The sequence below is a fragment of the Podarcis bocagei genome, assembly GCF_964188305.1.
Source record: "Podarcis bocagei genome assembly, chromosome: 1".
Taxonomy (NCBI): Eukaryota; Metazoa; Chordata; class Lepidosauria; order Squamata; family Lacertidae; genus Podarcis; species Podarcis bocagei.
The window spans coordinates 82,140,393-82,155,646 of record NC_138125.1 but is presented as its reverse complement, the minus strand read 5'-3'; the positions used below and the strand labels follow the sequence as shown (position 1 = coordinate 82,155,646).

Below are 15,254 nucleotides of genomic sequence, written 5' to 3'. Positions count from 1 at the left end.
TTCCTTGCCTTTTGCTGTGTTTTTTCGCTCTGTATTGTTTGCTGAGCTTCTCCCTTGATCTCTTTGCTGACTGACTCGCAGGACACCAAGCGGGAAATTTCCTCTCCGTGCGAAAAAGTGATTAACCAGATAATTAAATCTTTTTCGGCGCAATCTGTGTACCCTGTGTACCCTGCTATGTTTCCCTTGCTCAGATTACGATATTATAGGACACACGCGAAGTTAATTATCTCCGGCTGGAAGTTGTTATTGCTTTTTTAAAAGTTAAACGTATTTCCTTCTCCTCCCTCCTGGGCTCTCCCCGCCCCCGTCGCCCTCCGGCGGCTCCACCTCCAGCAGTAATCCGGAGGACTGTCCGGCTCTCAGCGACCTGATTCAAGGCAAGACCCAACCATTGTTTTCCCGAGGCAACTCATCCGTTCCCTCTTCACCTGTACTGTAGTATGAACTGGCCTCCAGTTCACCACGTCTTTTAGCGCGGTAAGTGCCATTGATCCAAGTGGGGCTTACTCCAAGGTAAGTGTGCTAGCACTTACCTGGGACTAGTCAGCCCGATCTGACTCAATGGCACTTACTTCTGAGTAGACATTTATGGGATTGCTTAACACCTCCATTAAGGTGGTTAAATGACTATGTCGCGTGTGCGTGTTTTGCTCGATCCTCAGCGAGAACGAGCAGAGGGAGCTTTTTTGCAGGAAAATCGCCAGGAAAGTGTTGTTATACCTGTTGAGTGAGAGAAGCGGAGTTTTCCCAAACTGCCAGCATGGCAGTGGAGAGAGGGGAAGCAGCTTTTCAATAATATAATCGCAGCAAACCTTGTGACATTTGAGATGGGAGGTTTGTTTTTGTAAGAAACTAACCTTGCTCCCGCCTTTCACTGTGTGTAGCCAATGAATGAAGTCGTAACAATGAGAAATCGGAGCTAGCCAATTAACCAAAAGAAAGGTGGAGTGGAAACTTCCTGGTTAATTTTTTGATCGCCCCCCCCCCCCATCCGCTCGCTGACCTTTTGGAATGAGTGTTTCTGGACAGGGGAGTGATTGCTGTTCCATGGGGGAAAGTCAGAAATACCGTAGATTGTAGCTGTGATTGAGCTTTCAACCTCTGGGCTTATTTTCCATACATGTGATTTTCTTCTTGTAAAATTGCCATGCTCATACAGGGTGAGTCTTTTAAAAGAGGCCCCGTGGAACATGTGTACTCTGTATCCACGGGGCCTTTTTCAAAGGACTCACCCTGTAATAACAAAGATAATATTGCTGAGACCACAGAGAGTATACTAGCCTTAAGAAACAGACCAGTGATATACCCATTTTGCTGGCGCTGCAGTAGAGAGTGGCAGCCCTGCAGTGTACTCTTCCCACGTTTTCTTCTGTTTTTAAAAGGGGAAATGCGAGGGGACTGTGGTGTTACTTGGAGCAGCAGTGCAATGAATTAAGGGTGTGCAGGGCAAAGGGAGCCAGGGAAAAAACTGAAGCATTTCAGTTGTGGTGGAAAAATATTGTCAAAACAGCAAGTCTGCAATGATCAGTAAATCTGCCCATCAAAAAATAACAGAATGGGAGAACTATGGTATATTAAAAATAAAAAAATTCCTTCCAGTAGCACCTTAAAGACCAACCAAGTTAGTTCTTGGTATGAGCTTTCGTGTGCATGCACACTTCTTCAGTGTGCATGCACACGAAAGCTCATACCAAGAACTAACTTAGTTGGTCTTTAAGGTGCTACTGGAAGGAATTTTTTTATTTTGACTATGGCAGACCAACACGGCTACCTATCTACTATGGTATATTAGTTCCTCAAAGGCAGTTACTACTCAGCTTAGTAGACGTGGTCCCCAGGCCTCACCACCACTCAGTCACCAGATCTACCAGAAATGATAGACCTGTCCTTTGGCACTAGTTATGTATCCATGTACATTTTGTACTTTGCTGCATGTCTCCTGGAAAAAATCCTGCGGATGCCCTGAGTTCTTACATGGTCAGACTGCTGCAATGGAACATATCTTGTTGCAACTATGACTCTTAAAAACAGGTTTTTGCATTAGCACCCAGTCTTTGAAAATTTTCATATGTGCATGAGCAGGAACCTTTTTTTCTGACCTATGGAAAGTGAGGGAAAGATCAGTCCTCTCCTTTTGGTTTCATCTTCGTAAGAGAGAATCTTGCCAGTAAAGGAGGAAGGACATTCAGGTCCTTGGGCATGACCACCATGCTTACAGCCTTCGCTTCCTGTGGCTGAGTAGGAGACTGAGACTGAGCAAGTTCTCTGAGCAAGTTCCCTCCTTCCGTGGACAGCCAGATGCCAAAGAGGCCAGGATTCCTCTCTGTTAAAACCGCATAGAAGAGAATTTGAGCAGGTCCATCTTGTCCTGAAGGGATGAGAAGAGTTCCAGTTTTCAAAATTATTATCTGAGACAATCCCTGTCCCCCTCTCTGCCTGGTCAGCCTAAGCACAGCAACACAATGTTTCCACTTCCTTATAAGAACATTTTTCACACCTCTGTCCAGCTCGGAGCTTACATTTCATTTTGCGTGCCTTAGTGCTGAGTATTGTGATTACACGCATAACATTTCTCATCTGATGAAATATTCACTGTGTGCCATCACATTGTTTTCAGCTGCCTGTGGTATGTTGCCATGGGGGAGGAAGATCCTGCTGTGTTCACCTCTGGCACTTTGCCCTCTGACCCCCGTCTCCTTGCCACGGTGACCAACGCCTACCTGGGCACTCGTGTCTACAGGGACATCTTGCATGTAAACGGGGTGTATAATGGAGCAGTTGGGGACTGTCATCGTGCTGATGTTCCCAGCCCTATTAATGTCAAAATGAGTGTGGCTGCTGAGGACAGCCTGACCGAGACTTTCTCATTAGACACCAGGACAGGTAAGTGTCAACAGTGTTGTTGCCCTTCCTTTCTTGCTTTTCATTGCAAATACAGCAATGCCACAATGATGGGGCTAGGTTATTTAGCTTGCACTGAGCATGGGCATTGTTTTAAAAGGAAGCTCTTACTTTTAAAGAGACAAAGGTGAACATTGAATAGAGTGTGCTGGTATTGGGCTCAGGATGTCCTGGATTCAAATTCCCACTTAGCACAAAGTTCACTAAGTTTCTGGGAGCTAATTGTAGTCTAGCAACCAGTTTTGAAATAAAGCTTAAATGGAATCCAAAGTATACCACTCCAGAGGAAACTTAGGATTCAAATGTAATCAATTTTTCCAGTACAATGTGTTTAAGAACTGGAGGTTTTTCTGTCTTCTGGTGCTACTAGACAATTTTTTCAATTCCATAGGGTGCCTGATATAATTCTTATTTCAGTAAATAACAAAACAAAGAGTTTTTTAACCTCAATATTTGTCCAAGTATATCATTTTAGAGTTGTAGATTGTGTTTAGATGTTCTTGTCCCAAAAGTGAGCTTTGAACCAGACAGACCTTGTGTGAAATTTATGTTGTTAGGCTTTCTTTAGAACGTAAATAAAAGTGTAAGAATCTGAATTCACATGGATCATTTTCTTTCCTTTTTCCTGCAGGGACCTATATCCACACAATCCAGGCTCCGGGTTATACAGCCACTCACAGGATCTATGCCCACCAATCCCTTGTTCACCTTCTGGCCTTCAGCGTAACCATCCAGAGGTCAATGCTTGAAGGCGAACCCATTATTGTGAATCTACAGACCCAATTCACACCTGAGAGTCCAGACCTGGACTTGCACAGAGGGGCAGATTTCCAGGGAGCTCAGTGAGTATCATTATGAGAAGATTTGGTCAGATTTGTGTTGTCCTCCTTCCCCTGAGATTTAAAGACAGTGGCAGAAAGAATTGAGTACTTCCTGTGGTTTGGAGGAGAGGCCATAGCTCAGTGGTAGAGCACATACTTTGCCTGCAGAAGGTCCAGGTTCAGTCTCTGTCATCTCCAGGGAGTCCTTGGAAAGACTTCTGCCTGAAACAATGCCAAACTAGATGGAACAAGGACCTGCGTTCCTGAAGGCAACTTCTTATGTCCCTGTGTTTGAATACAGGCAAGCCCAAGGAACAACGGCAGCCCCATTCAGAAGATGTTGGCAGATTAATGGGGGAAGAAGATCTACCATGTATATCTTGATATATTTTTATGTTCTTAGGATGAGAGTTGTAGTCCAAAAGAGTTGTAGTCCAAAATATCTGCCTTGGAGGTAGGACAAAGATACGGAGAGTTTGAAAAGTAAGGAGGACAAAGATTTTGTGCAGGATGTGGATGGGAGCTAGAAAACCAGTGGTAGGATTAACAGTAGAGTTAGAGATGAGATTTGAATTCCTGGTGTGATTCTATGATCTGATGAAAGAACCGTAAGGTCTTCCTTCCTGCAGCTTTTCTCTCCCTCTCTCCTTTAGCTACATCTATGGAAAGACTTTGGTCCCTGAGGTGGAGAGTAGCCCTCGGCCTACTGTACACATGATCTGGACCCCAGTGCTACAAGCAGTGACCCTCCCTGCGGAGGAGAAGGAAAAGACCTGGGAGTTCCTCACAGCCGTAGCAGAGAGTGAAGAGGACGTGAAAAGGAGCTTTAGTGAAGGAATGTCACTGATTGTCTCTCGTTCATTGTATGTGTCTCACGTCCAGGCGTGGACAGCCCTCTGGAAAGGATGCTGTGTGGAAGTTGAGGGACCTCTTTCACTGAGCCAGGCTGTTTATGGATGCCTCTATTACCTGCTGAGTGCCATTCCCCCCTTGGGTTCTTCTGACTTCCCATTCTCCGGAATTAGCCCTGGAGGCCTTTCTAATGGCACCTCGGGTGAAGATTACTGGGGCCATATCTTCTGGGACCAGGTGATCCAAAAGGCACTACTGTGTCTCCAGTTTCCCATCTCTGTACAGAGGTGATGAAGTGCAGAAATCAGGAGATACCAGTAGGGAAGACATAGCCCCGAACTGAGCTTATTCTTTGGTTGCTTAGGCAAATCTTGGCTTTCCAGAGTATATAATTTTGAGAGATAAAGACCAGGAGGTGGTGTGAATTCCGGAGAATTTTCTCTGTGTGTGCTATATTATTTAAGTTTCGTGTAACTAGCTCCAGAATGAAGTATTGTCTTGTTATATACACAGCTTGTGGTGAGTGATCATGAAAGACTTGTTCAAAATCAAGGAAACTGAGTCGGACTATAAGTCTTATCCAACCCAGTGTCTCCAAGATATTAGGCAGAGAAAGATTTTTCCAGTCCTGTAGACTGAGATCTTTTAAACTAAAGATGCCAGAAAATGAAACTGGAACTATAGGTTGGAGAAATTTAAAGGGAGGTAACCCTTCAAGAAAACCAAAGAAAAAGGACATAGACTTCGAGTAAAAAGATCGGCCTTTATTAAAACATATGTAGGGGTCAGCCTTTCACAAATCCCAGAAGTTACCTGTTTTTAGCTCTTGGACACTATCTTGTATACACCCCACTGAACTAACATGTATTTATTTTTAAGCCATGGAAGGGAAAATCTGTAGCATATAGCTCTCTAAAAAGTCAGACATGGGCACTATCCTCTACTCCGGGGGTAAGGAACCTGTGGCTCTCTAGATGCTGTAAGAGCATCTTATGTGGGCTACCACTATCCTACATCATTAAAAGCTTCAGGAAGAATGAACATACAGATTTTATGACCAGGTTAGTGGTGGTGAGCTAGAAGGAATATGAGCTTGTCCATCTAATAACAATGTGTGATGTTGTCGTTGAACTCAGGATACCTGGATGTACCCAAACATCTTGCTTTTCTATCCGGAAGCAGCTTGTGCTATCCTGAAATACCGGATTCGAACGCTAGGAGGAGCTCTGTGCAACGCACAGGAGCAAGGATACAAGGTAGGAGCAACAGGAACAGAATGGGGACCTTACCTGACAAAGGGATTGCTCAGGTAAGAGGGAGAGAGATTGACCCATGAGGGTGCATGTACTCTTATTTTTTTCTGCTCATCATATTTGATAATATCCCACTGCTTCCCATCCACACTGCACAATGCAGCTATAATTCTGGGTATGGCGTTTTGTTCCCATGGAAAGAGGAATGATTAGTAAACCACTCTGGGAATTGTAGCTCTTTGCTAAAGTTTCCAGGGCTCTTTGGGAGAAGCCATGACTGTTTAAAGTGGTACGATTCTGATTTAAATGTATAGTGCAGATGGGACCATTCTGATTTGCGTCAAATAGATTATACAAAAAGGGTCATGATCAGTCTCTAGTACGCATGACTTTCAACAGCGGCTAATGTGAAAGGTTGTCCTGGGTTTTAAATCGCCCACAGAAATAGAGAATCACCATTTGAATTATCATCTCTTTTGAGTGTTACTCGATTTGATTGTGGCAGGGTGCAAAGTTCCCCTGGGAGAGCGCAGCAACAGGCCGAGAGGTCTGCCCTGAGGAGGTTTATGGAAACGAGGAAATCCACATCAATGGAGATGTTTTGTTGGCATTTGAGCAGTATTACTACATCACTCAGGTAAGTGTGGGGCATATTGTATGGCATTGCTGGTAAATGAATAAAACTCTAGCCTCGGGACCTGCTTTTGAAATTGAGAGAGCTTCATCGCTGAAGACCGTGTCATATTCCTTTCCAATTAATGCATCTTCTGATATTTACTTCTCATTCCCCCTAAATGATGTTCACAGAATCATAGAGCTGGAAGGGATCAACCCCCTGCAATGGAGGAATATGCAGCTGGCCTTTATGGGGATCGAACCTGCAATCTTGGCATTATCAGCACCAAGCACTAACCAGCTGAGCTATCCAGCTGATGTTATCCTGTTCTAGGATGGAAACGTGGAGCTCAGTGGCCCTCTGAGCCCCTCTTTCCCCTCTTGTTCTAGGACCTGGAGCTCTTCCATCAGGCAGGAGGCTGGGAGGTGGTCCATGCTGTGGCTCAGTACTGGTGCAGCCGGGTGGTGTGGAACCCAGAAGACCAGAGCTACCACATCCCTGGTAAATATGCGCCAGGGGGACTCCTCCTTCACCAAAGAGACATACACCAACTTTTGCATTTCCTGTGCTGCCTCTTGAGCTGCCTGCAATCTGCTACTATTACACTTCTCATTCAGGTGCAAAGTGATTTGCCTTTGGTTTTCTGGCCTCTTTCCTTAATCCTCTGAGGGGAAGCCAGACACAATTCTGGGGAAGCAGGAGGCTTTGTGTATGTCACAAGGACCAACCTGTCAGCCCTCAGCCCTGCCCTTCTTCACATGTGCAAACTGGAATAACAGGTTCCCCACCACCACCACCAACTCAATGCTGGGACAAAACAGTTTGTCTGTCTGTGTCCAAAATGCAGTGAATGTGCTTGCGCAGGAGCTTTGACCAGGACATTATCCATGCCCGTGTGCATGCCCTTTCTCTAAGACACATCTAGGCTCTTGGAACTATGTTTGCAGTGACTGCTAAAATCTCAGAGGGGCTACAGAAGGGAAGAACTGTAGCTCAGGGGTAGAGCCCCTGCTTGGCATGCAGAAGGTCCCAGCTCCAATCCCCAGCATCTCCAGGTAGGGCAAGGAGAGACCTTTGCGTCTGAAACCTTGGAGAATCATTGCCAGCCACTGTAGAGCAGACAATATAGAGCCAGCTGGAGCCACCATCTGATTCAATATAAAGCAGCTTGCCATGTTCCAGTGCTGACTAAGTAGTGGGGCTTAGTTATCTGCATGACTCCTTGCCGCATCCCATACCTAACAGCAGATATATGCAAAAAGTGCAAAATAGGCAAGTGTATGCACAACAGACTTAACCTGCAACATTTGTTTGGCTCCTGGAATCTGACTTTTCTTGACTTGGGCTCATTCTGAATTTTCAAAAAATCCAGGAAGTGCTTCCATGTTCTACCTTCTTCTAGGTGTCCTGCCCCCCGATGAATATCACCGTGCTGTAGATAACTCTGTTTATACCAATGTCATTGCCCAGAGGAGGTAAGGGACTTGCAGAATTGATGACATTTTCTCTCCATGCTCTTCCGGTTTCTGCCTTTCTTCTTCATGCTTGGGTGATGGATACAGGCAAAGGACTCCATAAATTAATTGATTAATTAAAAGTTTTTTTCAAAAGGTTTGTGCCACCTTTCTACCAAATAGCAGGCTGCTTGACCATAAAATTATGAAAGGCCATAAAATTCACTGCATAAGGTAGCAGCAGAATAAAAGAAGATGCAGGGGATAAAACAACAATGAAATAATTGTTATAATGAATTAATAACTCAGCAAGATCTTCAAATTAGACCAAACAACACAAAACAAAATCTCTTTACAGAATTAATCATAAGTACTGATTCCTACCTCCAATACTGATTATTGCCTAAAGGACAACTCAGCTGTAAATGATTGATTTAGCTGCAGGAAGAAGTCGAACAACTTGGCTCCATGTTCCATTAAAAAAGCTTAACTATGGGTTATCTCAGTGTGGCACAGCAGCAAACCAGCAGCCACAGTCTCCTCTCACAGAGCCTGAACAGTAGTGCTCAGCCATGGTGTGATGTGTGAGCTAGGCTGACCATTTGCATTTCCTGTTTGCCCCGCCACCATTTTCCTTCATGGTCCCTTTACTCTAGGTTTTGACAGCTTGATTGATCCCTTTTAAAACATGGAGGTTGCTTCCACATTCATCCTGATTTTTTTGCAGAAAGCTCGGATGACATGGGCTATTCAATGAGCTTTCAATCAGATTAGTTTGTGGGGAGCTTACAAGACCTCGTATCAAGCGCCATTACCCCCACACTTTCCAATACATTTCCCCATGACTTTCCTTTCTGCAACAATTTCATTTTGGGGGAGGAAGTGGGCTTGTTGTGCAAGACCTCCAAGTCATCTTTAATTGTGCAACATGAATTTGCCACCAAGTGACCGAATCCCACACAAAAATTGCAGCAGTCCAGAAGCACCCTAAAGCTTCCCACCTTGTAGTTCTCAGCCTTGCCCTGCTAGCCCATCTCTTTCTTTCCTTCTTCATTTTTTGGGTAAAGCTTTTTTTAAAAAACCTTTCTTTTCTTTGTTGCTTTCCAGCTTGAATTTTGCAGTTGACTTGGGATCTCAGTTGCATATTCCAATCCCTGAAGAGTGGGAGGAAGTTCAGAAGAAAATTAAAGTGCCTTTTGATAAAAGCAGGAATTACCACCCAGAGTATGATGGGTACTGCCCAGGTGAGTCGGTTCATGGCAAGGGAGTGTGTGGTGGGCCTAACCCTTTATAACACTTGTTGTTCAGGTCAAAGTCTTCACATCAGTGTCACTTGCCTTGCTAGTAAAATGGGTTTCCGTGTGCAAAAGTGTGGGGCACCAAAATGGGCAGAGGATAGGAGTGATTTCCCACATACCAGAGAGAACCCCCAGTGTATTTAGACCCTAGGTCCCCAACAAAACCTCAGAGTAGCAGAGTCTGAGGCAGGGAACACAGGAAGCTTCTTTTTATATACCTAGGTCAGTATTGTATATCATAACCAGCACTGTCTCTCCAAGGTTTGAGGCAGGGGTCCCTCCCAGCCCTGCCTGGGTTTGCCAGGGGTCGAACCTGGGACCTTTGCATGGCTCTGGCACTGAAGTCTCTTGAGCTCCATGCACACTGCCCTCATGCCACCACAGAACACTGGCAGCAGGGAACAGCAGAGAAGCATAAACCCTCCGCTGCCAAAGTTGACATTACATTTGGCAGCAGAAGTGGAGTTTCCTGCGTTCAGAGGAGACACACCGCCTCCTGAATCTTTCCACAATTTGAAAGATGAGGGGGAAGGAAGGGAATTGACCTTGGAAGGCCCGTCTTGAAGTCCAGTTTCCTCCCTGAGGAGTCTGTTAGTCTGCACGAACACACACACACACACACACACACACACTCAGCAGTTTCAAGTAACACCAAGGGGTGGGGGTAAGAGAATTCATCTTGGAGAACGTGCATCCTCCCTCACACACCCTCCAAATCCAGTTTCCCCACCTTGAAGGCACTTGTCTTGCCCCCTGAGTGCAACTGGTTTGCACACACAACTATTATGAGGCATGGTGGAGTCATTTGCCGGATCCAAACGACATCATGGCACCACAGCCAACCCCATTGGGGCTTCCCATGCTGTTATCCTAGCTGTTGCGCCCTCACCTCTGCATCATGGCAGCAGCGCAGGTGCAGCCGCAGGTAATGGTACAGTTGTGTCGACGGGACTGGCAGCACAGGGGTAGAGGTAGGGTCCGGGATATGTGAGGGAAAGCTGCATCGGGGCATTTTGCCCACAGCGGCATCTCAGGCCAGCCCTGCCTAATATTCTTAAGTTGAAAAGCTGTTATTATATAAAGCAATATCAAGCTGTGATGAGCCACTTACTGTCTCATAGAGAATGTATTGCTGAAGAATGGCTTTGTCGCATAATCACTGTACCATGATCTCACCTTTGTAGGGTGATGACTAAAAAATACCTGCTAGCTGTCTCCTAGGGCTGCCAGAAAAAAGTTGCTGGCAGGGCTCCTAGGCCCTTTTAATTTCTGCACAGCCAGTGCAAATGCATTGTGGGAGAGCTGCAAGTGCAGAATTTTTGCCTGCTGTTCATCATACCTCCTTGTTAACAGGAAAATTACAGGCTACTTGTCACCCAAGGTAGTCTGGCAACTCTGTTCCTGGTACGATTCCCCATAAGGCACGTGGGCCGGGGTCACGTGTGTATCTTGCCTCTTGTTCTTTCCTCAGGTGAGCAAGTGAAACAGGCTGATGTTGTCCTGCTTGGATTCCCTGTCATGTATCCCATGGACCCAGAAGTCAGAAGGAATGACCTGGAGGTGTATGAGCCAGTGACTGACCCTCAGGGGCCAGCCATGACCTGGGTAAAAAACCTTGCTTTGGAAAGGATGGAAACCTCAAACGGTTTCAGTGCGAGGTCTTCCATGGGTTTGCTACTGAAATGAATTTATCTGAATGAGGCTGTGGTGGCCCTCACTGGTAACGGCGTTGGTTCCTTTTCTCCATCAGAGCATGTTTGCTATTGGCTGGTTGGAGCTGAAGGAGACCGTAAGAGCCCAGCAGCAGCTGAGCAAATGTTTCAGCAACATCACTGAGCCATTCAAGGTCAGGCAGGTCGATCCTTCCCAACCCCCCTCTTAAAATCTGATCCCTGTAGGTACTCTTTCCAAATAACAACCTTGGAAAAAATATTTTTCCCTGACTCTTTCAGATCTGGGTGGAGAACCCTGATGGATCAGGAGCTGTGAACTTCCTTACAGGGATGAGTGGATTTCTGCAGGCTATCGTTTATGGATACACTGGATTCAGGTACAAGCTGTATTAGCAATAATTTTAATGTGCACAGAGGCGTAACTAGGGGATGGGGGGAGAAGGGGACAGTGGGCGCCACACCGTGGTGGGTGGTACTTAACTGCGCCCGAGCCACACGTCTCCCATGGGGGTGACGCAGTGGCTTGAGCGCCTGCAGGTTCCACGCTGCCTGCCACCTCCCACTCAGCTGCGCTACAGCTGAGGGGGAGGCGATGGGCAGACTCCCGGCTCAAAAAAGCAACATGGGCCTGCAGGGCACCAGAGCGGAATGGGGCTCGGCCAGTGGGACTCTGGCGTGCCCTGCCCCACCCCCCATGCATGCCGCACTGGGCACCCAAGCAGTTAGCTATGTTGCTGGATGTACATGGTCCTGAAGTCCATTGGAATAGAAAGGATGGCAGCTCCTATGAAAAAGGTGCTTGCTACATCAGGAAACTGAATCACATCTGAGCTGCAGGTTCCACCTGTTGTCTCTGTAATGACTTGCTGGAGTCAGGAAAGATGAATCCCCATCCCTCCTGTCCCTGCCAGCCTGCTGGATGACTGAAAGACTGGGGAGTGATTGCAACTTGACAAAGAGCTTCAAATAGGGATGGGGGGTAGTTTTAAATGGTTACTCTTGCCGGATTGGTCCGTGGCGAGTCACTCTCTAGCCTGCCCCAATAAAGCCTGTATACCCCCTGGCTCTGAGATTGAAGTAATCCAGTTTCCTCCTGATTTGTCCCCAATGTGATCTTCATACTGAGGAAAGCATTGTGGGTGCATCACCCAAATCTCAGGGCAACACAAGCAAACAGTTCCAGTGGAGAGATGTTATTAGAAGGAAGGGCTTTTATCTCTGGACTAGTGTGATTTACGTTTGGCTGCCCTAAGGTGGGAGGAATAGCAGAGGCGTTCTTGCTCTGTTTTTTGTTTTTTCCTAGTGAGATGGTTTATTTGCAATCAACATGTGTGGGAAACTTAGTTGCAGCCACAAAGCTTGTCCTAACAAAGTTTGAGTCAATACTGAAGTGGGACAGAGCCTCTCGGCACTCAGATAAAAATAACCACAAAGCTGCCTCTAGGTTAAGGAAGAACAGGAAATGGCTGAAGTACTCAAATCAGGTCCGGTATTGAGAGTCCCGAGGAAGTGGGGAAATGCCCTTCTGGGGGTGTTTCTTGGTCTGTCCTCAGGCGCCTTCAGCTATGCCTGGGAGCCTCAGTGCTTTTGCATAATCAGCATTGTGTTGATAAAGTACATATAGATTTCTACTTGATTTGTCACAGTTAGAATGCAGAAGGCAGTTGTCAAAATGAAGATTAATATTTATAGAAGCAAAATCAACAGAAGGAGACGTGGGGGGGGGGAATTAATCTCTGTGGTAGCTTTGCTGGGGCACCGCCAGATGGTTCCCAGGTGGGTTCTAATTGCCACAGTCCATCTTTGATGGCTGCTTCTGATCTCTGCCAGCCCGCACAACTGGCAGGAACCATCCTAAGCTGTCCAGTCCATTGTGAATGTGGGGTGTGGAAAGTGAGAGGGAAAAGAAGTAGGGTGCCTTCTTGACTTTCCAACAGGAAGTCTTCCTGTACTTCCTTTAGGATCACCAAGAAGCACCTGAAGTTTGACCCCATCTGTCCAGATGACATAAAGAAACTAAAGATCACCGGCGTGTGCTACTTAGGAAGCAAGCTGGATTTCACCCTTACCAAAGAAGATGTCACCATCCGAGTGACACAGGCCTCCTCTGTCCTACAGCGACCTGGTCTGGAGGCTGTGCTGGCAGGAACGGGCGAGCATCTTCCCTTAAATGAAGGTACAGCATCATCTCCTACAGCTGTATTATCAAGGTTTCCTGTTGCTGACAGAGAGATCCCACTTAGCTGAATGTTTTAACAAATTGAGGTATATTCTTGGGTTGGTACTGAAGTAGAGTAGACCCATTGAAATTAATGGGCCTGGTGTAGTCATGTTCCTTTGTTTCAGTGGGCCTACTCTGAGGAAAACCTAGTTGAACACCACCCTTGGTATATAGCAAAGATGGCGAGGAAAGGTTTCACCACCTTGGTGGTGGTGGTGGTTTTAAGAAATGCCTCCTGTCCAAGCTGCAACCAACCTGTTGGATCCACTTCCCTAAATATTTACGCCCTAAGACGAGCTAAATATAGGTGGAATAAGTTGCTACCTCAGGAGACCTGTTGATCCTCTGCAGCATCTATATAGAAGGCTAAAAAGATGATGATAATAGAAGAGTTGTTTGTTTGGATGGCCACCTTTACAGCTTGTGTGCTTTCTGTTCTATTTCAGGACAGAGTATCTCCTTCCCTGCAGCCGCCGGCTGGATCCAGAAGGTTGAGACAATTTAAAGCCAGCTTGTTTTGATTCTATGACAAGTATGAAAAAACTACCAGGCTTTTGCAAGCGTAGCAGCCAGCCAGTAGTATCTTAGAGGCTTTGTGGTTCATGTTAGCATGCAGCAATACTAAAGAGCCTGAATCTTGAGTTCTTGACTGCATTCATTGTGTATATAATCAACCTGCTGAAGTGGGAGCTGAAATTCCCACCCACCCACCACCACTGTCTACCTTAGAGATGTAGCTTCCTTCCTGGACAGAAAGGTTCTGCAATGGAGAGAAAAGGAAAAGAGCTTATTTTTCATTCTTTTTTGTGGAGGGAGGGGCGAGCAGCTAGTCTGAAGAAATCCCCAAAACTTTCCTGTTAATTTGATTATTGTACATTGTGATTAGCATTGGGGGAGGGAAGGGGGGAGTGTAAACCATTTATATTCCCCCCCCTATAATTTTTATTAAATTTTCTGTTTTACTTTAAGGTTGTTTAATTGAATATTCTAAAATGTATCAATGACGTCCCTCCTTCTCTTTCCATGGTTCATTTTGCATAACATAAAGGGACCCCTGACCATTAGGTCCAGTTGTGACCGACTCTGGGGTTGCGGTGCTCATCTCGCTTTATTGGCCAAGGGAGCCGGCGTTTGTCCGCAGACAGCTTCTGGGTCATGTGGCCAGCATGACTAAGCTGCTTCTGGCGAACCAGAGCAGCACACGGAAACGCCGTTTACCTTCCCGCCGGAGTGGTACCTATTTATCTACTTGCACTTTGACGTGCTTTCGAACTGCTAGGTTGGCAGGAGCAGGAACCGAGCAACAGGAGCTCACTCCATCACGGGGATTCAAACTGCCGACCTTCTGATCGGCAAGTCCTAGGCTCTGTGGTTTAACCCACAGCACCACCCGCATCCTTGCATAACATAAATCCCTGCATATTTTACATAAACTAAACCATTCAGTATTCCATTATTACATCTATCAAAACTTATTTACACTGTTGAATTTATCTTAATGCTGCCCGCGTTTTCAAGTGTACACAATTTCCCCCTATATATGGGGGAGTGTAAACCACTTTTAGAATTTTTTGACAGTCAAGTGGTATATACATTTTATGAAATAAATAAATAAAACTGCGAGTCAGTAGTAGTCTTTCTTCAGACCAGAACTGAACCCCTCGACGCTGGCATTTTCAAGGATTTCTTCCTACCTCCTCCTCTGACAGTTCCAAAGGTTCTTCAGCAGGTTTCCCAGATGGAAACTTGCAAGGCAGTGCAGAAGACCTTGCTACCTTTACAGACTTGGGATGGATGCCGAAACAGCAAGCATTTGCCACAGCTTGTCTTTGAGAGGCTAATATGCTAAGCGTTACTTATACAAAAAGCAAGCTGAATACGCTGGTAGCAATAGTCCAATTAACTCAGTTTAGAAGCCTCTTTCCAGTTCTCATCCATCTCTCAGATAAGGGAATAACTGACCTACCATGAATAACAGCCTCCCCTCTCCCAACTCGCTAAATGAAAACTAAGGCTTCAAAGCAAGCAGAGAAGCATATATGATCTCATTTTACAGCTTGCACCAATTAGCCCCAGGGTTATCTTGATGACCAAAAAGGCATTTACACGCCTTCCAGGGCATTTTCACCATTTGGTTAGTCAGTGGTTAAGAGAAGTCTCTC

The 15,254-nt window shown here is 45.9% G+C and overlaps 1 protein-coding gene across 3 annotated transcripts; it reads left to right on the top strand.

Moving 5' to 3' along the window:
• Positions 1-296: 296 nt before the first annotated feature.
• On the top strand, positions 297-14,715 carry PGGHG (protein-glucosylgalactosylhydroxylysine glucosidase). 3 transcript variants are annotated; one of them, XM_081170508.1, is made up of 14 exons: positions 297-380; positions 2,621-2,886; positions 3,536-3,746; positions 4,379-4,814; positions 5,714-5,833; positions 6,336-6,467; positions 6,836-6,947; positions 7,849-7,921; positions 9,008-9,144; positions 10,670-10,803; positions 10,949-11,044; positions 11,151-11,248; positions 12,833-13,047; positions 13,539-14,715. In XM_081170508.1, exons 2-14 carry the CDS (start codon positions 2,640-2,642, stop codon positions 13,595-13,597), a joined length of 2,070 nt encoding a protein of 689 aa, XP_081026634.1. In that variant the 5' UTR covers positions 297-380; positions 2,621-2,639; the 3' UTR covers positions 13,598-14,715. The 3 variants fall into 3 exon arrangements, with proteins under 3 accessions (XP_081026634.1, XP_081026636.1, XP_081026635.1); XM_081170509.1 differs by having other exon boundaries at positions 346-480; XM_081170510.1 differs by lacking the exon at positions 12,833-13,047.
• Positions 14,716-15,254: the final 539 nt, after the last annotated feature.